The sequence below is a fragment of the Diadema antillarum genome, unplaced genomic scaffold (genome assembly GCF_040938485.1).
Source record: "Diadema antillarum isolate AM-2024a unplaced genomic scaffold, OU_Dant_1.0 seq00000924_RagTag, whole genome shotgun sequence".
NCBI lineage: Eukaryota > Metazoa > Echinodermata > Echinoidea > Diadematoida > Diadematidae > Diadema > Diadema antillarum.
In genome coordinates, this window is record NW_027271775.1 from 165788 (window position 1) to 190886 (window position 25099).

Sequence of the window (25099 nt, forward strand, 5' to 3'; positions counted from 1 at the left end):
GGAGTAGTGAAAGCACCTGAAGAGGAAATTGCCAAGGTGTTGATTTATGGATGTAGGCTCAATGTTTCCGAACCATTTGTTTTTCTGAAGGCAAGCATGTTGTTTATGAGAGGTATGTAAAGAATCTGAAATTTCTTGCCTGTATATAGGGTAAATCAACATTTTAACATGCTAATTTGGTCACACATGGCTGGCATTGAAGTTCACATTACTTTACTTTTTCTTCCCCGCTTAGTTTCTTAATGCAATAAATTGATGCAATGCATGAGCTTGATTAAACTGGTGATATTACTGGACATCCCTGTTAGATGTGTGCTGCAGATAAGAATGAGGACAGATCCTTTGACAATGAGTATGCTTTACTAGATATGTGTTACTGTAACAGTGGTTTCTTTCGCGGTGGTTTTATTTTCGCGCTTTTTGCGCTTTGAGGTTGAATCGCGAATGTAACATCACGCGAAAATTTTTTGAAAAGCCACGCGAAATTAACCATGCAAGGAAATGTTTTGAACTTGCCGCTTGTTACAACGCTGTAGTATTGCGCACATGCACACACGAAGATTCCGTGCATTGAGTGTAAGGCAGCTCGCCACAAGCTCTGCTTTTATGAGGTTCTGCCTTCCTTGTACAATAATTTCATGCATGTGATTTTCTACATGAAAAAGGTGGAAAATAAAAATGTTTTACAAACTTGAGTGTATTGATGGTCAACACACACACAGCGATACCGCGCAATGTACTCATAGGTACAAGCCTGTTATAAAGTACTCGATAGATGGGATTTCAGGCTAGCCTGCATTTAATTTTAATTTCTACGTAATAAATAAAAGAAAAATTAGACTATTGTTTGGGTTTTCATGTGCAAAATAAAACAGTTTTTGCCGACTGTGAATTCACAGATTTTGCCAACCGCGAATTTAAACACACGCGAAAAAGTGTAACCGCGAAAGTATCTGTACGCGAAAGAACCACTTTTACAGTACTAGTATATAAGCACACAACACTCAATGTCAATGAGACTACAGGCACTGATGACAGCAGCATTAGAAGTCTGAACGTTTCTTTCTATGTGAGATGCTCAGGTATCAGTAACTCGGCAATACGCAACTCCTGACTGCACGTGCAGCTTACAACATAATTTGTCATTCTTGTCATGAGCTTGACCAAGCAAAAGCTTCAGTCGAGTGTGTCTTTAGATCTGTCTTACAGAGTAAGAGACCAGTGATTTCTTAATGCCCGAGAAAGGGAATTGGACAATTATGTAGTTGGAGCTGAGGAAGATAACGAGAGAGGTGGGGCTTAGCACCTGAGGCACCACTGGGAATTAAGCTGTTGGGAGGGAGTTTCATGGATGGTTTAGCTGTGCACACACATACAGGTCTGTCGGGTGGTTAAACCGAGTCTGAGAAATGGGGGGGAGGGCATTAGAATGACGTTTGGAGGTACATGTATTAGAGATGGCTGTTTGTTGAGGGAAGGGAATGATGGGTAAGGGGATTGTAGGAAAAGTACTAAATGGATGATTTAAAAGGGAATGGGGTTGGGATCTGAAATAGTCTTTATAGGATGCTTTAGTAGCAAATGAAAGTGACATAGACTATGACAAGGGGGTATATCATGATGAAGGGAAGAAAGGTAGACATAATATGGAGGATAAGACTACAGAGATTTAGAATATTATTAGCGTTGATTATGACACTGTTATAGAATATCAATGCGGTTGAATATGAAAGCTTGTATTTATATCATGGCTTAACAGTTTTGTCTGTTTATTCATATGTACATACACACATATTTGTGTATAAATAAAAGTGTGTGTGTGTTTCATAATTACTGTTCCAATTCATTTATAGAATTGAATATTGGTGTACCTTTGAAGAACCTATCATTCCTGTGTCACTTTAAACAAAAAAAAAGATCATACTTCATTGTTTGCTCATAGCCACTATTAATGGACAGATTTTGGAAACATGGTCTTGGAAAAATGTCCAGGTTGAGGATGCTTTTAAAAGTAGTCCGTCTTTAGCTAAACAATACTTCAATGGCCTTCAAATACTGAGAAGAGGCTTTTGCTCTACATGCCAACCATGATATCAGTGAACCTTTTCCGGACAACATTCACTTAATGTCTATTACATTGTCTCGTACTAGGTTGCAAGCGGTCGTGATAGAGTTACCTATGTTAAAGTCAGTATTTCACTCACACTGATTAAATAGTTTGCCTTCTAATATGTGCACGTTGTTTTTGTTTTTTCTGCACACTGCCTATTTCAAGATTGCATTGTACATCAGATACACAGAGGCCTTAGATCTAGCTTTGTTTGTTGACTGAAGGTAGGAAAGAAGAACTGGCTTGATAGACCTTTCTAATCAGAAATAAAAGAAAATATATATGAGGACACTGTTTATAGCTGTCAGGCCACAGACTTAGTGTAATCAAACAAGCACTTGGATTGCAAACTTAGAGGAGAGAGTGAAAGAGAGAAAGAAATAAAGGGGAGAGAGGAGAGAAAAATGGCAGTGTGACTTGCCATCAATACATTCTGGCTGTGTCTTTTAGCATTGATTTCCTGTAATGTTAATGGTATCTGTGGATTGCCTGTGACATTATCCTCAGTATATGTAGCAGTCAATCTCTGAGGCACACTTGGCAAGGCTGATGCTTATGGAGGAAGAAATGAAAGTGAAGTTAAATGGAAGGAGAAAATGAGTGGAAGAGGAGGAAGAGGAAAATAGTTAAGAAAATTTTAATGTGATTTTTCAGTGAAAAGCCATCCAACTTTCAATTTTTGGGATTAGATGAGGCAGAATTATTGACTGACAGTATCAGCTTTTTGATGTATTAGATATCCTTTGTAAAAGTAAGCAAGGCTAGGGTCATCTGGTTAGACAGTGTCAAGCTGTCAGCAATGAGCAGGCCTCAGTAGATGGGCCTTATGAGTCCCATCTGAATTTCTTAACTTATGCCTTTGAATTGCCAAATTTGGCTACCAGCATTTTGTAGCAAAACTCACAACCAATCAGCAGAGATCTGTTTGAAAATGCTCATTTATGATGCGTTTGCACTGACAAGTGATGGGAAAGTCTTGCAATTTCATTGGTCAAAGTGACGAACTGCATTATTACCTCCGCCAAGGGGGGAGGTTATGTTTTCGTTACCATTGGTTTGTTTGTTAGTTGGTTGGTTGGTTGGTTGGTTGGTTGGTTGGTTGGTTGGTTCGTTTCTCTGTGTGCAAAATAACTCAAAAAGTAGTCAACGGATTGAGATGAAACTGGCAGGAAAGATTTAGAATGACACATGTAACAAACGATTAACTTTTGGTAGTGATCCGAGAATTTTGGGGGAATTTATGAAGGATTTGTGATATTTTTGCAGGTAGGGTCAATGAACTTGGGAGTTCAGGCTGCACGTATTTGAGGTTTGCATGCGTGCACTAAAGTATGTGTTCTAGTTTCTGCTAGGGCGAGGTGCGCGGTCCAGCTGAGGGCTTATGATGTAACAAAAAAATAAAGGCTTATATATCGGGAAATCAGGCGGCTTTCAGCACACAATGCAGTATGTATGGGTGGAAATCACTGATGTCTGTGGAAGAACAAGATCAGTGCGGGTGGAAATGGGCTGCATGCTTGGCGGAGGTCTGCGCTCTCAGAGTGCTTCTCTAGTTCATTAAGAGTGGTGTGCCGGTTAAACTGTCTTCTGGCTCATGAATAGTAATCACTGTTGCAGATGTCAAAAGGCCCTTGTGCCATTGTGCCTGGCTTTGGCTTCCTTGCTCACAACTTTCAGTGCTGACAACATTGTGAGGACTTCAAAAAGACTACTTTCCAGGTTGCTACGACCAAGTGCCACTTGCAAGTTGTGCTTTCTTGTTTCTGATATCTTCTTAATGGTTAACCACTTCTCAGTTATGGTTGCAAAGTTAATAGAGATGTGACAAATCAAAGCCGTGAAAACTGAATCAAATTATTAAGAATTAGATGAAACGAGGAAGTGGGATCTATTATCTCAAGAATTGTTTTGAGTTTGGCAGGAAGGGACTAGAGTGCAATAATGAACACAGAGTAAACTAAGATCTGATGCACAATAAGGTCACTGTTAGTGCGTTGAACCGGAGATGTAAAGTGTCTCCTGAGGTCAAACAGTGTGGTAACTTTGGAAATAGGATGTGTCTCTTACAGGTTAATGTAATAGTCAGCCATGTTTTCTAGATCAAGTTTGAAGAGAGTGAAGTTTCACTATCTTAGAAGTGTACTGTAAAACATGATATTTTCGCGGCATGAAATTTTCGCAAATTGGCGCTAACAGCCTTTTTCGAGGCATGACATTTTCGCGAGTTGCCTCTAACATTCAATGCGTATAGTGTAGACAAGAACTTTCACATGCATTTTAATTTCGCGAATCTTGGTTCTTGCGAAATTCGCGAAATTAAAATGCATGCGAACATTCCTCGTTTTACAGTAACTGTAAAGCAGCAAATTCACCCAGTGGATGCCAGCCTGTATGCAGTATGAGAAAAGAATCCTACTCGATTAAAGGACACCAGCATACTATGAAATTTGACTGGCAGCATCTTGGAGCATAATAGGAGATGAAATGTGTGAAGTTAATGATGTGCATTCTTGTACCTATGCCATTAATGTGTAGCAGAGATGCCAGCACAGGATTAGAGCCATGGGTAGGTTGTCTGCTCAAGAAAGATATGAATCAAGACAGGATTGGTCTGGAGTGAACCCTAAAGTGCACTTAGCCATCGACTGTCACTGACTCTGCCACGTCAGTCATGGGTCAGGTGATCTGTCCGGGATGGAGATAATTTTTTCCTTCTATCTATCCTCCCTCCTCTATGGGAAAATTGTCAGCCTCATCTTCCAATAGCTACCGAACAGATGATATCGATTGAAGAGCAGGCTTAGGATCAAAGCACTCTTTGATCAAAGCCTTGACCTTTCTATTTTTATTTTTTGGTTGGCTCTTTCCCTTTCTCAGCATGCCTGACCAAGTCTCAAATCTTGCAGAATTCCTCTTCTCAAGTTTAAAATCTCATCTTTTTTCCTGATCCCATCTTGCATTCATAAGTCTAGCTCTATCAGCATTTCTTGTGTGTTGCAATAAGTGCATAATGCAAGTTTCCTTTCATTTATTTCTCATTTGACCACTTTGTGTGCTGCAAAGGTGATCGCTTATTGGTTCAAAATTTGCTTTTGAGCAAAATGGGGGAAGGGGAAAGGAGGGAGTATAGAAAGAATATGTAATTGTATACTTTAAGGGCATTGTATTGTTAAAGACAGTTTTTATTATTCTATTTTTTTCACTTCAGTTTCTATTCGTTTGGCTCTTTTGTTCTTTGTGAGTGGTCAGAAATATTTGAATGTAAATCAGGAGTAGTATTGATTGGTATCAATGTCTTGTCTTGTCTAGACTTGATTTGTTTCATGTAACTACAGAGATGTTGGATCTATCAACAGTATTCCCATTTATTGGATGTTGAATAGTTTCATGGTTGGTAATGTGTTTGCCTTGTTGATAACACCGAGGCAGCGTGTCCATACAAGCAATGCCCCTTTGAACTCCCATTCATTGAGGGCACCACAATTCAGCCTACTCTTCTTATTCTCCTCCTCCTCCTCCTCCTCCTCCTCATCCTCCTCCTTCTTGTTTCGCAGCCACCTTATCATAACATGGCAAGTGAGTTTATTGCCAGGTTACATTTTGTCACCATAACTGTGCAATGACCTGCAAATGCAAATAGTCATAGTCAGTATATGAATGCTTTTACACATGACTTCATATATTTTATGTAGTAGTTCATATGTCAAAACGTTAAATGAATAGTTTTCAGTTTGCTGTGATATTATGCAGTGTTGAATTCTATAATATTGATTACAGAATATGCTAGGCTGAAAAACAATAGTAATTCCCTTCCCAGGTCATAATCATTATCACCTTATCATTTAAAGCTGACTTAATTATTCATTGCTTTAGAGTACAGTATCAGTCTTTTAACAAGCTTGTCTGTTGACTTTTATAAAATCTTTTTTTTTGTTTGTTCAAATTCCTTTCAGCCAAGACATTCTGTGCGCCTCCTCCAGGCTCTACGTCAAATTCCTCGAAGACACGGTCCGGACATCACCTTTAGTTTCCCTGGCAAAGATGGCGCTGTAAGTAAACTTAGACTGCTACAATATGTATTCATAGAGAAATTGTTTTAACATTGATGTGAACGAGTGATAATGAGTGAATACAAATGCTGATCTGGGATATTTTATTCTAAATCACAATCATTGACAGTAAAACTTACCAACTTGCTGAAAAGCTTGTCTTTTATCTGCAAGGACAGGAAACTTATACCTTTTTCTTGTTTCAGGATTATGGATTTCTATTGCATTGCGTAAATGTAAATACACACAAATGTAAAAATTTGCAAGTGCTGTCAGTAGTAGACTAATGAAACTATCCTGAATGTATCCTATATCATGTTTCCATATCAAGATGCAGTTCTGTCAAGGCCATCTATTGACTTGTTGTGTTTGGATTTTAACTGCAATACTATGACAATGTAATGCTGGAATATAAAGTTTAGTATCAAAGGAAGTACATGTATTCTATGTGTCATCTACACTATTCCACACCCATAGTGGGCAAATGTGATTTAAGGGGGAAGATGACATACTGTATTAAATCATAATTTTTTTTTGTGCGTAAAATTTTTGCTAATTTAGTGAGGAGCCAAGCTTCACAAGATAAAATGCATATGAAAATTCTTGTCTACACTATAAATGCATGAAATGCCAGTGGCGAATTGCAAAAATTTCATGTCGTGAATATTTCTGGTTTTGCAATACACGGTAGATCAGAAAGTTGCAGTACAGTTCTATTCCACCATCTTAAAGGGGCTGTACAGTACTGGTTGAGGTGGGGATTCATGTTTTTTACATTCCTAAGTGAGATAATGAGAAACCTCTTATGAAATATGAAAGAGCATGTAATTTTAAGAGGGATTCAACGTTTATTTGATGAAAATTGGTTTTCAAATGGCCGAGATATCCAAAAAATGTGATAATAATAAAAGACTACAGGCTACAACTTTATTATAATCTCTTTGTTTTACCTTGTTTTTGGATATCTCGGCCATTTCAAAACCAATTTTCATCAAATAAACTTTTGATTCCCCTTAGAATTGCATGCTCTTTGACATCTCATAGAGTGGTTTCTGAATATCTCACAAAACGTTAAAAGCTAAATCCTCCCCTCGACCACAACTGTTCACACCCTCTAATTTTGAATCATCAAATTGTTTGGCCTTGATTCCATCCTGCCGTCTTTGCCTTCTCTGAATGAAGACTACCCCTGTACTGGTAGATTAAGAAAGAATAGAGAAAGGTTCTAGCCAGTAAATGACTGTGACGATACTTATGGTAACCATGACAACAGGCTATTCAACCAAAAGGTATTTTGAGAGACTATTTTGAACATTTGAAAATTCTTTCTCATTTTTGTTGTCACCATAGAAATATATAATGCATTCCTGTATGAATGTGTGTGTGTATGTGTGTATGTGTGTTTGTTTTTATATTTGTGCACATTGGGTTTGTGTGTGTGTTTATGTGTCAAAGGATTGGTCCATACTCTGTTAAAAAAAAAAGAGAAGTTTATTCAAGGTTTCAGTGAAAAGGTGCTTTGTGCAAATGTCATTAGATGCTGCTCAGTTGTTTGCATGGGCAAAATGACAATTCCAAGGGTTTATTTGTCATATGTTGTAAAAGGGTCATAAAGGGCTCTTACAATTTTTTCTGAGGCAGCAGTATCTCTCTCTGTAGATCGTTCCAAAACCAATACACATTTCCTTAACATGAGCACAAAGTATTCTCAGATTAACACCTTATACTTCTGAAATTGTTCAAATTTTAAGTCATTGCAGTGATGACCCAATCAGTGATAAAAGTGTTACGGTACTCAAGAATGCTTCCAGTTGAGTATATATCCTTTCATGCAATTTTCACAGCATCTTCATTTTATTGTACTTCTTTTTTGAAGAGATTATCTTGTAAAATATTGTATGAAAGGCATACATATTTGTTAACAAGAGTTTATGCACCTTTTGTCATAGGAAGGGATGTGCATTGAATTCATGAAAAGAATAGCAAGATCTTATTGTTGGTTTTCTTTTCTCTTATACATCAGATGACTTTCCAAGGGGTCATCATGTCATATTGAGGTTACTCATGATTAATGAACATGGTCCAACAAAAGCAATTGTGCTGGCTTTTCATGTAGTGTCAGTTTTCTTCTTGGGCAGCAAAATTTATGCACATAATTATAACAGTAAAATGTTTTATGTATGATTATGTAAATCCATTATTATTTAAATCTCAGAGAACTTTTGAAAAATAGTTCTGTCTTGTCTCTAACAGACATAATTCATGCCCCATATGTGTGCTAAGAATGTGAAAATGGGCAGATTAAGTCATTGGCAAAATCCTGTGATGCAGAAGGTCGTAGGTCACTGAAATTTTCTCCAAGGTTCATTATAAAACTGGTCTCAAAGCAACATGATGTCACCATTTCATAACCAGAGATGCCTCCTGAATCCTGCACACAGTACCCAATCAGTGCCTTCACATTGATCTAGGTTAGATATTAAACTAGCCAAGAAATATCTAAACCCATGGCTCCATCACAGGAGAGCTGAAAGCCATTGTCTACCAAGGGCTATAGACTTCTCATTATCTGGTTCATGACTAATTGTACAGATCACACAAGAAATGCTAATGGACGACAGAGTGAAAACATGGTATTCTTTGTGCTTGTGCATATATTTGCACAAGAAATATGTGAAATAATCCTGGGATAACACGTGGGTAATGATGAAATATGAAATATTAGCCAAAACGGTTTGCCAGAAGCCCTTCTGGAAAGTACGTTTTGGCTTTAAAATACCTGCATCTAGTCTCACCCAGGTAGATATACCACAGGACAGGCAACCTGGAGAAGTGTCATAAACTAGAAGAAGCATCCAACCACACCTCCTACACTGTAGTTTCAAAAACTGATGATGATGATGATGGTGATGATGACTGCATCATACACAGTTAATGCCACTCCCAGTGCTTGCACAAACCATTTTATGAACTCAGTCTATTGTAGAATTTTAAGTATTTATGGAGCAGTGTGAGCACAGTACTGTGTTATAGCAAGTGTCTATTATACTTTGCAATAGTGCAGGTTATTGCAATGGCAATGCTATGATTAAGGCTGTATCAACTGTGCAAGCACACCACTGTATTGAAGTGATGCATCGTCAATACTTTGACACAATGACAAATTATTATCTTGATTAGATCTGAACATGCCACAGGGCAATTGTAAACTGGCACATTCATTGACCTAGATACCCCTCAGATATCTTAGATGTCTAAAGCCTGCTACACACTATACAACTCACAACTATACAACTGACAGACTTTGGATTCGAAATACCTTATAATAGTATCAGAATAAATACGCTTGTTTATTTCAGATTCAAAGTCTGTCAGTCGTATAGGGTGCGGCAGGCTGTAGTTGCCTTACCATTGCAGCAATATGGATATGCTACAATGACACAATATCATATCAGATTCTTCATAGCTTGTATGCAAGGCCTCCACACCACAGCCACAATGTAAGATTGATGTGTCTCTGCATCAGACCCCAGTATCATTTACAAGAGGGTCTGAAAGCAAGTGAGACATAGAGACTGGAGGCATAGCTTCTTTGACTTCCTTTTCTGATTCTCTTTTTAATCCTCCTCTTCCAGGAAGTATTTGTTAAGTATCATATAACAGAAAGCCTCGTAAAGTGAGGCAAGGAACGTGCCCGAACACTGCCCATGGTCGGCACCCACAAAGGCTATGCAGGAGTTCACAGGATTCATGTCTTGTTTAATTGGAATATTTAAAATTTTTTGTTTAGGAAATCAACAAGCAAGCAAACTGTTCTCAAAAAGAAAAGGTAAATAACTGATTTTTTCAAAAATGTAAACCCTAATTCAGCCTTTTTGTTTTAATCCCTTAAGTCCCAGAAGCCACACTTTGGTAGTTTAGGGCTATGTCTTCTTCTTATTATTATGTACTAAACTCTCTATTTTATTTGAGTCCTATTCTGGTCTTGCATCACTGTTAATTTTGCTTTCAGAATACTGTACAACACGATATTTTCGCGGCATGAAATATTCACGAATTGGAGCCGACCGCCTTTTTTGCGGCATGAAATTTTCTCGAGTTGCCTCTAACATTCAATGCATATAGTGTAGACAAGAACTTTCGTGTGCATTCTAATTTCGTGAATTTTGGCACTCGCGAAATTCGCGAAATTAAAATGCACGCGAACATTCCTCGTTTTACAGTAATCAGAGATCTCTGAATCATCAAATCTGTTTTAGAAATGAGAAATTATGACTACCTGTTGATATTTCAATGCCTCAATGCTGTCTTTTCATTCCTGTCAAAACCGTTGTAGCAAAAGTAGTGCTATGACCTTTTCGAATCAAATTCTTTCTGTTTAGCCAAAGGATGTTTGTCATTCTGTTTGACAAAGTGTTGGAACTTTTTTTTTCCTCACCCAGATCAACCGAGTGGGTGTTAAATCAAAGATATTTTGTCCCCACTGAGTATCATCCTGTTTGTCATGCTATTTCTGTTGAGGCAATACAGCCATGGGGAGAATATAAAAGACATTGTTTTCCACATTCAATTTCGTGGCTGGTGATACTCAACAGCAAATGTTTGTGGAGTCATCTTTTATTTAGTTGTGATAGATAACGTAAAATATGAACAGTGTCTTGTGTAGAAATAACTCATTCATTGTGAGAGGAACAACTGCATGAAATAAAAAAATGAATGAGATAACAATGAGGTTTTTTTAATGGAATTGTCTCAGAATATTATCGTCAGAAGCAACAGGCATTCTAATGATATGTTCTCAAAGTCGCCATGGAGATCTTCTAGAAATTAAACATGTGTATACTGATACCAAATACTATTTCAGAACTGAATGTTAAAGAAACTGATATGGTGAAAAATGCTTACAGTTTTATGGTACAATACCTACATTCAATTACACCTGAAATAGATGCTACTGCTAGAGATGTGTCATGTGTTGCTCAGAGCTATAGTTTTTGCTTACTCGGTGTGTTTATTTCATTTTATCAATCATCAACTCACAAAAAAAAAAAGTAGTCAAGTGGATGAAGGAAAATAGATTTAATGTGAAGGTATCCATATCTATGTTTCTATTTCATCTATTTGTATGTAAGTGATAATGATTTTAGTTCCAGTACACAAAAGATTAGAGGAGATCAGTAATGCATCTATCAATGCCCAATGTATTTCATTAGTGCATTAATTGGACATTGATAATGCATAACCAATCTCCTTCTTTCATCTATTGTGTTTCTGTGGATAAGACTGTATATCAATTCCTTACCAGATACAGTCAAACCTGTGTATAGTGGCCACCCAAGGGAAACAAAAAGTGGTCATTGCAGACAGGTGGCCGCTGTAGACAGGGTCTTTATCATAGCTTTTCTCTTAGAGGGAAATGTTTGTAGTGGCTGTACATGGCATGTGGCAGCTATGGACAGATGGCTGCTAAGGCAGGTTTGACTGTTTGATTAATTCTCAAGTTCTGTGTAATCCATATACCATATTGTATCACTAGGACTACCAACCATTTATGTGTTCTTCTCCCTTGCACATCAACCACACAACTTTCCAAGCAGTGTTTGTTTGTGAGACATTCCCTTTAAAAGGTTCTGATAAATAAAAGGCTACTACCCCAATGTAGTGTTGCCTCCAAAGGTTAATGCTAGGCATTTGCTGAAAGCCCACGACTTCCTTTTCCAAGATTAAGCCAGTTAGGAATATATGTGCCCATGCGAAGCTCATTACATGTATGGCCAAGGATTATTTAAGAGTTCAGTGGCATTTTGCTTCCGGAGGCCCTTGAACATGAATATGGCATAGACACTCCAGCCACACATGGGAACCAAGTCTCTGTATGGGTTTGGGACTGTGTCCAAATTGAGCACTTTAGCAATTGGTATCAGCACTAGGACAGTGGATTTGGTACAGTTGTGACAAATTCTAACTTCCAGAGAGCCTCCCTTTCAAGAGTGACTAAAATTTCCTGCTTTGGTTTTGAAAACTTTGCATAGTACTGTTTATGGCTCAAAGTTATCAGATGTACAACAAGGCTGGAACAGTTGAGAGTGTGTATATTACAGACCAAAAAGCTGATATAATTGCATTAGCTTATACCTAATCTATCATTTTATGAATTCAAACATCAATGGGATGTTCAGGCATTCTGTTGAATGAAGAAGGGTATTCAGATTTCCATTTGTATATCTTGAATATATAACAGTTTCCCCCTGGACATTATTAAGGGAGTCCAACATTAATCCAGTGAAAGTGTTACCGTGTGTTAAAGTATTTACTTATTAAGGAGAGAGAGCTCTAGAGAATATACATCAGGGTTATGCTTTTTGACATACCAAAATATCAGCAAGTCTGTCTGAAATGTGTAACTGGCGACAAACACAAGGACACAAACAAGGGCAATACCAAATGTTTTGTGAGTAGCTTTTAGTAGAATATATGTCAACACAAATTATTAGAATAAATCTGTTTGAAAATTGTCAACAGATTTCTGAATTTTACATATTAAAACTCTGAAATCTTTGCTCCATTATTTTATTTCTGATATTCTGGGATTTTCTCCATAGAAAGAGATGAAAGATGATATGATGTCATTATCTGCTAATGCCATCCGATTTGTCTGCTTTTTAGGCTCTACTTGTATTTCTTATAGATTTTGTTCTGCTTTGTTTGATTGAGCGTTGTTATGATCATAGCTCATTGTATATTTTGGGCCAATAATTGGGTCAGACTAGTTTAATCTTAGCCGCAGGATGAGGAAAAAAAAACTTGATCCACGAGCAGATGGAAATAGCATCTAGGTACAATGTTGGAACTTAAGAAAAGTGAGTTGACATGTCACTGGGCTGTCTGTCAGTCTATAAGGGTTGCTATAAAATGTGCATTACAAAGTACTACCCTAGTTCTCTTGTATTACAAATGGGACATTTTTGCCGAGACAACAAAAATTATGGCTAATTGAGATAGTAATCTTGAAATGAGAAGAAAAAAAAAAAGAATGAAAGTCTGCAGGAAGACAAAAGTGATGACTTTATTGTGAAGAACACAGTGATTGTTGTCATATGTTTACACCCATCATGAGATATAAAAAGAAATAAAGTACATGTATGTAATGAAGATAGTTCTTCTAGACTGCTAAGGACATAAGGATTGTAGTGTCAAAGAAAGGCCCATACAAATTTTCTGCAGATCTCGTTATCCTGTTGAACTGATGCCCTCTTTCTCTCATCACTTTGAACGAGATTGTCTGTGCCAACTTCCCCATCATTAGTCCCTCAATTTACCCAGTGTGAGGATCACACAACAAATCTACTCCGGAAAGGCGCAGCGACTACTGCTCCCCTATGAGGGATTATGAGACACTTTGTTATCAGATTCCCTTTCTCTCCTCCTCTCTCACCTTCTCTCTCCCCCTCTACTTCTTTCTCTTTTTCCCTTTGTCTTTCCATCTCTCTTGCCCCGTCTCAGTCCCAACCTTATTTTTCATGTCACATTCTTTCATTCTGTGTCTTAGCATGCTGCTTCTTTACTCTTTTTTTATGTTTTTTTTTTTCTGCTTACAGTATCTGCAATCCAATGCATGCAAGTATGAGAGTGTCTGAGTCTATAAAGAGATAGCAAGTATTTATGGCATGGTGGCATGAGTAATGCTTGTGATATATTCTGGAAAGTGGAGCTCATGCATATAACAACATGAACTCCCTCAATGCCACATAAGCAAGAATTAAAGTGTAAAAATCTTTAGAGTTGAGCTAAAGTTGTATGTTAGTCTAGGAAAGTCCATATTTTCAAATTACCACTTTCCATACAAGAAAATCATATGTTTACCTCTCTTTATACAAGATTTTTGTATGTTTACCATTCCTTCAACAACAGAATTATATTCTTAGGTGTACCTACCACTTCTGATAATAGAGAAACATATTTTACCACTGCTTCAATACTACAGTACTTGCTAGTAAATTGTGAGTGTGCATAAAAATGATGTTGTGTAAATTTTTACATCTACACTTAAAGACTTAATACTCATATGGCTTTTTCTCCCTCTGTATTTTTCTCTGTTTCTTTTACTTCTTTCATTCTTCTTCTTCTTCTATTTCTTCTTCTTCTTCTTCTTCTTCTTCTTCTTCTTCTTCTTCTTCTTCTTCTTCTTCTTCTATTTCTTCTTCTTTTTCTTCACTGAAAACCAGGTTACAGTGTTTCAGGCATCTCATTCCTAACAACCTTATTTCTTTGATTGCATTCTGAGTAGCTCAACAATCTCCGATAGTTCATCATTCATTTGCCCACGTGCGCAGAGTGATTGCGACAAACTGGAACCAAATTTGAAGAAAAGTGAACAGTAAGTTCAAAATTCTGAAAAAAAAGTTATGTGCTGTCTTGCCTGACTTTTAGCAGAGGAACAGAAAAAGGTTTATCTATTTGACATAAAAGTTAAGACTGTCTGAAATCACATTCTATTCATTGAGTAATTCTCATCCATGTAGTCAACCTCTGTAGTTTTCAATTCTGATCTTTTCAGACATCTTGAGCACAAAAGTGGCATCTGGTTATCATAGGCACGGAGCACATAAATACTCAAGCAAAAGTAAATAAGATTGATATATTGGGGGGAAATGGTCACTGCTTTGCTTTTATTTTGTCAGCTATTGTCGGCTATTCTCTGCACTATTTCACATATTACACCATTGATGTCAAATTTTAGGAGAAAGCTAAACAGAGTTTTGGGCACAAGTGTACCTGTTTCCTTCTTGGCACTGTTTAAGTACACATATAGCTAGTATTATCTAGCTTTACTAATATTATAGCATAACTAGCTACAGCAGCTGGATGGAGCATGCATGTATTGTGCATGAGTTTCATTGAGTGAGTCGCACAGCAATACAGGTTCAGATTTTGCCCAAACAAGTGGCATTGGGTGGGCTCACAAGAAAAAAAAAAGGTTAAACTCTTGCATGATCTACTTGAAGCATATATTTTGCGACAAAAAAGAAAGAAAGAAAAAACACAAACTACTCCATCCACAACACTTCCAGATTTTCTGTGCAGTAAATTTGATTGCAGAGAGCAGCACATTTATACGTGATGTCAATAATAATAATTCAAGAAAATGTAGGGTTGTCTTTCAGTGAGGAAAGCGTACATGTAATCATCGATGGGTTAGGGGAGCACAACAGTGAGATTCCAAACAGTCAATGAACTCCCCACGGAGAATGAGAACATGTTAACTGTGTCAATTCTGTTAGATTTACTTCTAACTACGTCCCTTAAATGAAGTCATCATTAATGGGGGGGGGGGGGGGGTGGGAGGAAAGGTGGCAGGATTCCATAGCAGTCAATAAAATTCCTTTTGGTAAATGGACCTGGAGGTGTTTGTGCCCCTTTGCTTTGACTTATCCTGCTATCTGCATGTGATGTCTGAAGCTCATTATAGACAGGGGGTGGGGGGGGGGGGATGGACCATGGCAAGATTCTAATTGGTCGATAAAGTCCCCCTGGAGAATGGGGACACAGGAGATTGGTTCATCTCTTTGCCATTATTGACGAGTTTGTACTTGTCTCCTATACCTCACTGGTGATGATCGGGTGGGGGCAGTTTTCCAAGTAGCGGGTGAATTCCCTTTGGAGAATGGAAACATGAGATTTTGGATGCCTTCCTTTTCTGGTCCTTTTATACCTCTGCTCATCCTTTGAAGCTCATAGTCATGAATCAAATGTGTTTCCTGTGGAGCGGCAGTCTAATCCATTTCCTCCTACACAAGCCTGCTACACTGTCTCAGTGGCGTTTAGGGAAATCTTGAGGCCATACATATACATTCATCTAGATTTTTCACTCCATGTCCTTGTAAAGATTTGTAGTGAGAGATAGGTGTGTGAGAAAAATCCTGTACAGTTTTGGTCATGTAGTGATAAAGCTCTTTGATGAATTTGATGTGAATGCTGAGATTGGGTTTGGTTTTCTTGTTTTTCAAAGGAACTGTAAAGTTCATATTGATACATTAAGGCAAGTTACTGTAGAGAAGCTGGCTCCTAGACCCTCACATGGCAAGTGAGGAAAGTAAGGTACTTGTATGATTGTTGAATCCCTCAAGTCATAGGGTAAGGTTGCTGCAGGAATCATCCCTTTGTCTTTATATGTTGGAGAAAGATTAGATAAAACTGTTTTAAGTTCATAAGATCTTTATTTTTTTTTTTATCAGTCCATCTACCCAGTCAGATTTAGATAAATGACAAGAAAGTCAATATGATAGTGCAGGTATACAGGTAAAGATATTTGCTGATTAGTTTCATTGAACTTCACAATAATCAAAGTCCACTCCATTCTCAAGTTGATTCTGATAAAATGATATCAAATAAAGTGAAGAGTGAAAGTGAAAGTTCCACATGTCTTCTCAAAGTAGCTGGATTGGTGACAGTCACATATGCAAATTAGATGAGATGATAATGTAACTGTCTCTCACTCATCTCACAGATCTTCATTCAACTTGCTGTAGCAAAAAAAAAAGAGCTGCTGAACTTGCTCTAATGACATCATACTCCACAGTTGTGAGTATGATAAATTGATAATTATTTTCTAAAGAGCAAGGGAAATGTAATTGCTGAGTTATGGATTAAAAATAATTGTGGTAATGTTTTGAAATATAAACCCATGAGAAAGTTGTGAGATGATGACATCATTACCCTATCTTATTTTGAAAGTTATGTGATTGTTGCCGATAGTAATGTTTTATAAGGACACATTTGACAATTGAGTTTCCTGTTTTAACCCGTTGAGGTCGCGCTGATTTTGCTACAACATTTCCCAGAAACCCTTGCCCGAGCATACTTGGGACTCGTCCTCAACAATGTAATGTTAATGATTTGGTCTCTGGGTAGAAAATGCCCATGACATCATAGAATCTGCTGCACAAAAATCTCTAAAGGATATATTCCAATGAGAATAGATTTGCAGTAGGTTGTATTTTTGCTGTTTAGATCTCAAGCCCCTCACATCCACATGCTGTTCTGATGGACTTTAATGTAAGAGGTTTATGTGAATTCTGCACTGTCATAAAGAGTGTCAACAAATGTCTTACAGTTTCTATTAACACAATAAATGGTAAAAATGAATAAATGTTCAGCGTCATAAGTATAGTCATCGTTGACTTCTAGGGCACAATGTGTATGGTTGATACTGTTTACCAACTGTTGCTAGTCACGTGGAACAAATCACTGTTAGGGATCAGCATCATTTGCCCATTTTCTTTTGTAGGTATACATATGGGTGGACCATTTTAATAGGTTAGCACCCTGCATATATGTGTAGCAAGATAAAACAAAAATGTGTTTGTTTTTGTTTGAATGTGCACTTTAAATTGTATGTTGGTGTGTTATGAGTGTTTTTCAAGAGTACAAATGAATAGCATGTATATTGATGGTATGCTTGTGTGCAGAAATTTGTCAGTGGTTTGAATTGTAAGAAGTTAATGTTTTCCCTGAAGTGTAAATGCAATCTTCAGATTGAATTCATGCAGGACTTACAAGAGGCAATGGTGGTTGCGTCCTGGGATGAAAAGACTGCATTCTGAAAAGCTTTCCATGGTACATGTATAATGAGAGAAAAAAAATCAAATCATGCTGGCATTGTTATTTGTTCAACTGTTGGGAGTTCTCCTTGGATGCCAAATTTATAAATTCAATTTTTTGACTGAGAGCTAGGACAGGACACAGCAGATTATGGAGTGCAGCAAGAGGTGTGGGCAGGAGAAACAAAAGTGAAAAATGTTTGGCAGTAACCAATTCCTATTAATATGTGGAATGGACTTAGATATAGATTTCAAGTTGTAGAAAACATCTCTAAACTATGGGCATGTTTTATTCAATTCAAATATAAAAAGAATATTGAAATGAAATCAATAAATACAATAATAGGTCAGTTACTCTAGGTTAAAAGGGGACTTCAACATAAACATATTTATGGATCCAACAAAATGCCAAAATATTAGTAGAACACATTCGTGAAGTTTGAGGATATTGGACATTCCCTTTAAAATTATGAATATTTAAAGATGTGGTTAGATATATATGCACATTTGCTATGCATGAAAACTACAACTATCCACGATATCACGGCAGTGGAATGATAGAGAAAATATGTAATGAAAATCCAACATAACATTACAACAACTTTTTTTTTTTCGTTAGATAAGTATGAATTCGATCAACCTGTTGCTGTCATGTGATAAAAGTGATATTATTTTCCCTGCCCTCTGAAGGATGTAAGTCAGGTACTTTTTCATTATGCTAGAAATAGGAAAACATATGAGCCTTTTTAAAATTTCTGTTATTGTTCTATTATTGTGACATCGTGATCTCAACCAGTAATGATGGCACATGGAACTAACCAAAATTATGTATAACTTGAACAGATAGTCAAGAATTTCCTAAAACTTTAATGTGTTCTGCTCATATTTCTGCATTCACTGAATCCACATAAAGCTTTGGGTAGATTCCCCTTTAAGGCTAGCCTTGTCAGAGAGACACTCTGTACCATGTGTGATGTGCTTTCACTTCTGACCAATAAAGAGTTGATGTATGGGGCTCTGTGGAGTGTGGCTAGGGTATTATCTAGAACGAGTTTTCTGTTTCCTTGTCCTGAGAGATGCGCACGAATGAATAATTTGAGGGCTTACTATCCCATTTGCTCATCCTGCTTCATCTCCACTAACATATGTAGGAGAGAGAGAGAGAGAGAGAACACCGTATAACAGTGGAAAGTGTATTTGTGGAAAAGATGCTTGAAATTTTAACATAGTAGTATCATGTAACTTGACAGAGTCAAATGAATATCTGATATGCTGTAAAGTCACAGGAAGTTTTAATCCTTAATGACAATAGTTTTGTAAATTAAAGCAGTGAAAGAAAGAGAAATAACTGTGTAAGTTTGTTATATGAAATCAAAGATTAGTAACGTTATGGCAATGTGGATTCTTACAAGTTAGATGTTATGATAGCCTTTGCTCATTTTAAAATAATTACTCTGAAAGCAATGTCATGACATCAATTTGTAATGCATATGCAATGTTTTTAGCATTAATTTAACTCCTTTCCCAAAGAAACACAAAACAAATACGTCAGTTGCCAGGATAAATCAAACATATGAGATCTCTACCTGTAAATGCCAGAAAGTCAAGTTTCTGTAATTTTACCATCAGACTGGCTCAAACATTGATTGTGATTCTTAGCTATTTGTCACATTGTCTCCACCCTATGGGTCACAAAGCTATTTTTGGGAGCCAATATATCTTGCTGCTGCATTTTGAGACTTATAACCTTTTGTCAGCAGCATGATAGATTTGCAGTCCGATAAATTACGGCAACATTCTCTCTCCTGTTGGTCAAAACCTTCTAGAATATGATATTCTATTCTTTTGTTTTTTTCAATAATCTTTGTTTGATTTCTATAATTTCATATGACAAAACATTCATCTTGAATGTATGCACACAATATACAATCAACAATAATTGATCAACAAAAAAAGTAGTTGGTGCGTAACCTGAAACACATTCAACATGCAGCTGACATTTGTACACACATTTACATGCAACTACACAAAAAAAGAGGAAAAAAAGCCCTCCCTGCCAACCCCCTTACTTGCCCCCCCCCCCCCCCTATGTAGTTCTAGGGTCCCCGCTCACTTCCCAATCATACAACCCAATAAACATCCCAATTTATACAACCCCCTCCCCCCCCCCCCCCCCTCTCCAATGCACACACACTTGTGGATAGATTGAAAGGGTGTGGTAGGGAATTTGGCTTGCTGGAGTGTAGATTCTTAGCTTTCATGTCTGTTGTAGACAGATACAATGTTCAATGTACAAATGTGGGATCAAAATGTCATGTTTTCCAGACAAAAAGAGGCCCGTCAATTTTAAAGGTACATGTAACTGAGTGATGCTGAAAGCTTTCGAAACAAAGAAGGGAACGTGAGGAACTCTTCAGTTCTCATTTCTGTATTCTAATGTAGTACACACAACAATTTCATGCTTGTTACAGTGGTACAGTAAGCATCATGGGGTACAGCTTTATTGGATACATAGGCTGAATAACGGCTCAAATGCATGTTATATTTAGCTGATAATCAGGTAGGCTTTTTGGTTGAATGGGTAGACATTTTCATAGTTTCATGCAGAAAGTCTTTAAAATGGGTGTAAATATAATTTCTGAAGAAACTCTGAGGTGCTGAGTGGTGATAAAACGCTTAGTTTCATGTTTTAAAGGCGCATAGTCCCGGTAGTGTAGAGGGCGCTGTTGATGATACTGCCGATCACCGTTAGCATTGATACGAAGATTGCCGAAGTTTAGCTGTCATCAGGAGTAAAGCGCATAGGTGTTGCTAGGTAACGTTGCCTTCGTTGTCTTTGTTGTCTTCTCTGCGCATCACGCAGTCTGTAGTAATGCCAGGGTGCGTGCATATATGTGCTTCTTATTATGACATCACAAAAGAAGTTTGCTAAAGCTGTCATCCCCCTCAGCCAAATCATGAGCCGAACTGTGATTGGACCACTGACTACAGTAGATCGGACTTCTTCGGACTCGGGGAAATAGGTCACAACGTATGTATTTGACTAAACCACCGGGACCATGTGCCTTTCACATGTTGAATGTGCTGTGTACAATTATTTTGCTGCATCACTACAAAGTAGACATGTACATGCATTTATGCATGCCATGTACAAACCCTTGCACCGGCACTATATACTACACAAACTGCTCAAATGATGCATCACACGTTACCCTGGGGTACCGTAGTAACCCGGGTTACCGCATTGTGTAGCGCCACCTCACGTCCACTCGAGGACAGTAGCAGCTGCAGAAAAATGCATGCGCTGTGTGTGCGTGTACGTAGTCACTCCCATGCCACTGCATGTTATGCGATGCATGCATGGCACGCTGCGCTTGCAATAGCGTGTGCTTCAGTGCACTGCAGTGTAGTGGCCAGCGCCGCTAGCTCCAACACCAAAATAATTTCCACCTTTTGGCAACCCAGGGTACAACCTTTTTAAAAAATAAATAGTTCAACAAAATGGCTGATTTTCATTTGGTACCCCGGGATTCCATTTCTGTCATCAAATAGTGACGCACCAATCACTACAGTGTCCAGCTAGCTTGGGAGAAAAACGATCATGGATAAGCCAACTCCACTAAGACTCTAACTTTTCTTCAGGCTATTTGTGGAGTGATAAACTTCCGGTCACCATTAGACCTACACATAGTAAGATGACCTGCACAAATTTTGAGAAGTTTTCAAGTTCTTTTGTAGGAGCAACCCAGGGATCAGTTGCAAAGAAGCATGTTTTTATTCATCATTTTCCTTAGAAGCATTTTGTGAAAAATTGGGGTTTTTGTGAAGGATGTTGTTCAACTTCAGTGTTTACAAATGTCTGAAAGATGAGTTGTGGCTGTATTGACATACCATGCTATGTATTTGATTCAGGTAGGTGTATCATTTATGTGTTAGATATGTAACATTTATGTATCATGCTCACCATTAAATGATGTACACTATTCAAATTGGGTAAGAAATACTCTGTTCACTACTACCCAATCGTGCAGAGGCCACTATACAAAGTGCCACCACTTCACAAAATCAGGTGGACTTTCAGGAGTGTTTGAGAAAAAGGACTTCTGCCCTTCCACCTTATCACTTGTCACTGTAAGTTTATGGTATGTTGCATCCAAGATGAAGCTTGCTCTATTGCCATTGTACTTTGCAGAGCCTATCATAGAGCGAAGAGGGATATAGATTGATGTTCTTTTAATCATCCCAATAAGACACTTTATGCGGCTCATTAAAGGCAGGGCTGTCATTATAGTGCCGCTGATTTCCCATTAATTGCATGGGCCTTCAGTCTCGCTATCGATCACACTTCAGAGCTTTAGGTACTCATTCTTGTCTGTTCATTTCTTCTTCTTTTTTTTCACATCTTCACTCATCCTGTACCCCAGTTTGATAGAAGGCAAATTCTCCACTGTGTCATCTGCAGTGTATGCCTATATCATTTGTGTGTGTGTGTGGGGGGGGGGGGGGGGGGATGTGTGTGTGGGGGGATGTGCGTGTGTTTCTCTAAACATCTCCTTGGCATGAGGCGAAATTCCGCTTTGTCAAGAGAGAAATCAAATGCGGCCGGCACATCTTATTTGAGCAGGAATGATAGTGGGGAGTTGTGAGATTCATAATAGGTGTTGCTGGTCTAAGGTTCTCATTGAGGCCTCAGATATCAGCAATAAGCTTCTGTGTTTTGGAGGTCTGTTATTCAGTAACAATGGATATGTTAGAAAAAGAAGTCTGGGAGAAAGTCTGGATGAAAAGACAGTGACAACAGAAATTACCTGTGACTAGCAGAACGGTCTGTTGCTGGAATGTTTTATTGCATACAATGATATTATTGTATTTGATATAAAGGGCAACCATCCTAGATGTTACTTTCTTTGAGGCAACTTTTTACAAATGATGACTCCTTGAATATCCTATTCAATATAAGGTGTGCAGTTATTTAAGTTACAACACACACAATGACAGTTTCTAAATACATCTGTACTAAAGTGATTAGAATGCTTTCAACTGATTGGTTGTTGCCTTGGGTGATCATGGAAAAAATGATTTGTAGGTTTGTAGGTTGCAACTGATGTATTGATAATACTTAATGAAGTGGGACTAAAGCTGTATATATGCAGCTTATTGTGCTGCTGCTGCTGCTGCTGCTGCTACTACTACTACTACTAGTAAGTACTACTACTACTACTACTACTACTACTACTACTACTACTACTACTGCTGCTGCTGCTGCTACTACTACTACTCCTACTTGTGACACTAATAGTATGCTTGGTAAAACTAAAATTGTTATAATTCTGTCTTTGAGGAAAGTTTTAATATTTTGATTTCTTTAACATACATGTGTGAAACCAATTAATTAAAAAGCTGTGAATAACCAGATATTGTATGTATACATCCATACATATGAGCTTTTGCAGAGCTCAATACAATTTGATAGATTAATTGTGTTACTTCTTTTTCCTTCTTTCTTCATTACTTGATCTCTTAGGTTTGACAAGAAATTTACACATATTAGTCTATAGACTAAAGTGTCAACAGTAATAAAGTGTTTTGTGTTAAAGGCTGTAGTCCTTATTCTGGATGTATATATGACCTACTTCAGTCAAACACATAATTAACATTTATACACAATGTGCAACATAGGATGGCTGGAATATAGTAGGTCAACTAATCGTTTGTCATTGATTAGAGTGGAGGAATATTAAGGGTGCTGTAGGGAATGGAGAAAGAGAAAGTATTGGCACCTTTTGATTTTGAATATATGATCCACACCCGAGCTTTTGCAGTGTCTTATCATCTAGGGTACTAATGCAAGATTAGATTTTTTTTTATGTCAAATGCAGAATAACTTATCTGTTGCTAATTGTGTTTGTTATATGTGTAAGCTTTGATTATAACAAAGCATTGTCAGATTTAATGTGAAAAGCAAACATTTTTGTCCAACACACAGTCAGAATCAAGTACGAACCATTTTGAATTTACATTTGATTATCATATTGGTTTTGAATGTGAATATACAGTTGATTGATTGATATTTAATTTTTGCAGTTTTGTTACAAAAGTAATATACAAATACATTATTCTTTTGTACAAATCATAGGATTGTTTTAAAGAAGAATGAATAAACTTGATGAATACAAAATATTGACAATCAGTTTATACAGATTACATCGTACATAGATAGTAAAGAAAAATAATTTAAAGGTACAATCTAAGGGGAGCAATTGCAGAAAAAGGCTGTATCCTAATAGCTTACGCTTGAGAGTGGAAACAGTTGACAAATATAGATGATGTTTGTCCAGGGTGAGTACTGGGGATAATCAATATATTATTAAAAATAGGGGGTAACAAATCAAAAGCAAATCTGAAACATAAAGATGCCGTTTGTAGAGTTTTTATATCACATAATTGAACAATACCATGGACTCATATGTGTGCCTCTGTGTATGAGTGGGTTTTTTTTATGTGTGTATGGAATTTGTAGTATGTAAACATCAATAGCAACACTTATTGCGTCTGTACAGATATTTGGATTCAGGTGCGGGAGGCATTTTGTTGTTGTTGTTGTTGTAGTTGTTGTCAGTGAATTATTTAACACAGCCACTGAGGAAGCACTTCAATGCTTCTGCTCAAGCAACCACAACACCAAGGGCTTTAAGCCTCTTCCACAGGACTAGGCAATAAAGATAGCTTGCTTTGCCCAGGGGCATAGTTACTGCTGGCAGCGGACTTGAACACTGACCTCAAGATTGGGAGCCTGCAGTCTTATCCACGGAGCTACAACGACTCAAGGCAGTAAAAAAAGAAAAAGGAGGAGGAACATGCAACATCCACAGTTTCCTCCCCAAAAGTCGATGAACAGTAGCAGCTGCTTGTAGTTGTGACAAGATCAGGTCCTGAGGAATGTATATCATGCTTTCCCTTCCTCCCGTTCCCCAACCCTCCATCTTTACTTCTATCTCACCCTTCCCCCTTTTTTTTTTCCCTCCGTGCAGGCTATCGCATTGCCACCCATCGCCCGCTGGCCATACCAGAACGGATTCACTTTCTCTACCTGGTTTCGGGTGGAGCCTGTCAACACGAATATTGAGCGGGACAAGCCGTACCTATACTGGTAAGGAGAGTGACATCCTTGTTGCTGCGAGACCTCCCACTGAAACTGGTTATAAATGAGACGTGTCATTTGTAACATTAGAACTGAGAATGTTCTCCTTCATCTTGATAGGATGGTGGAATGCATCAATCATAACTCTGTGCCGCTCTGTGGAGCAAGTGAGCATCATTAATTGTTAGTCTTTACATCA

The 25099-nt window shown here is 37.7% G+C and overlaps 1 protein-coding gene across 8 annotated transcripts in view; it reads left to right on the forward strand.

Moving 5' to 3' along the window:
* The window catches only part of LOC139741368 (neurobeachin-like), a 238455-nt gene that overhangs the window by 131931 nt on the left and 81425 nt on the right, over positions 1-25099 (forward strand). For all 8 annotated transcript variants that reach the window (XM_071651947.1, XM_071651948.1, XM_071651950.1 and 5 more), the window contains exons 5-6: positions 6064-6159; positions 24791-24909. In XM_071651947.1, coding sequence (XP_071508048.1) covers positions 6064-6159; positions 24791-24909 — 215 coding nt within the window. The remainder of the gene's footprint in view (positions 1-6063; positions 6160-24790; positions 24910-25099) is intronic.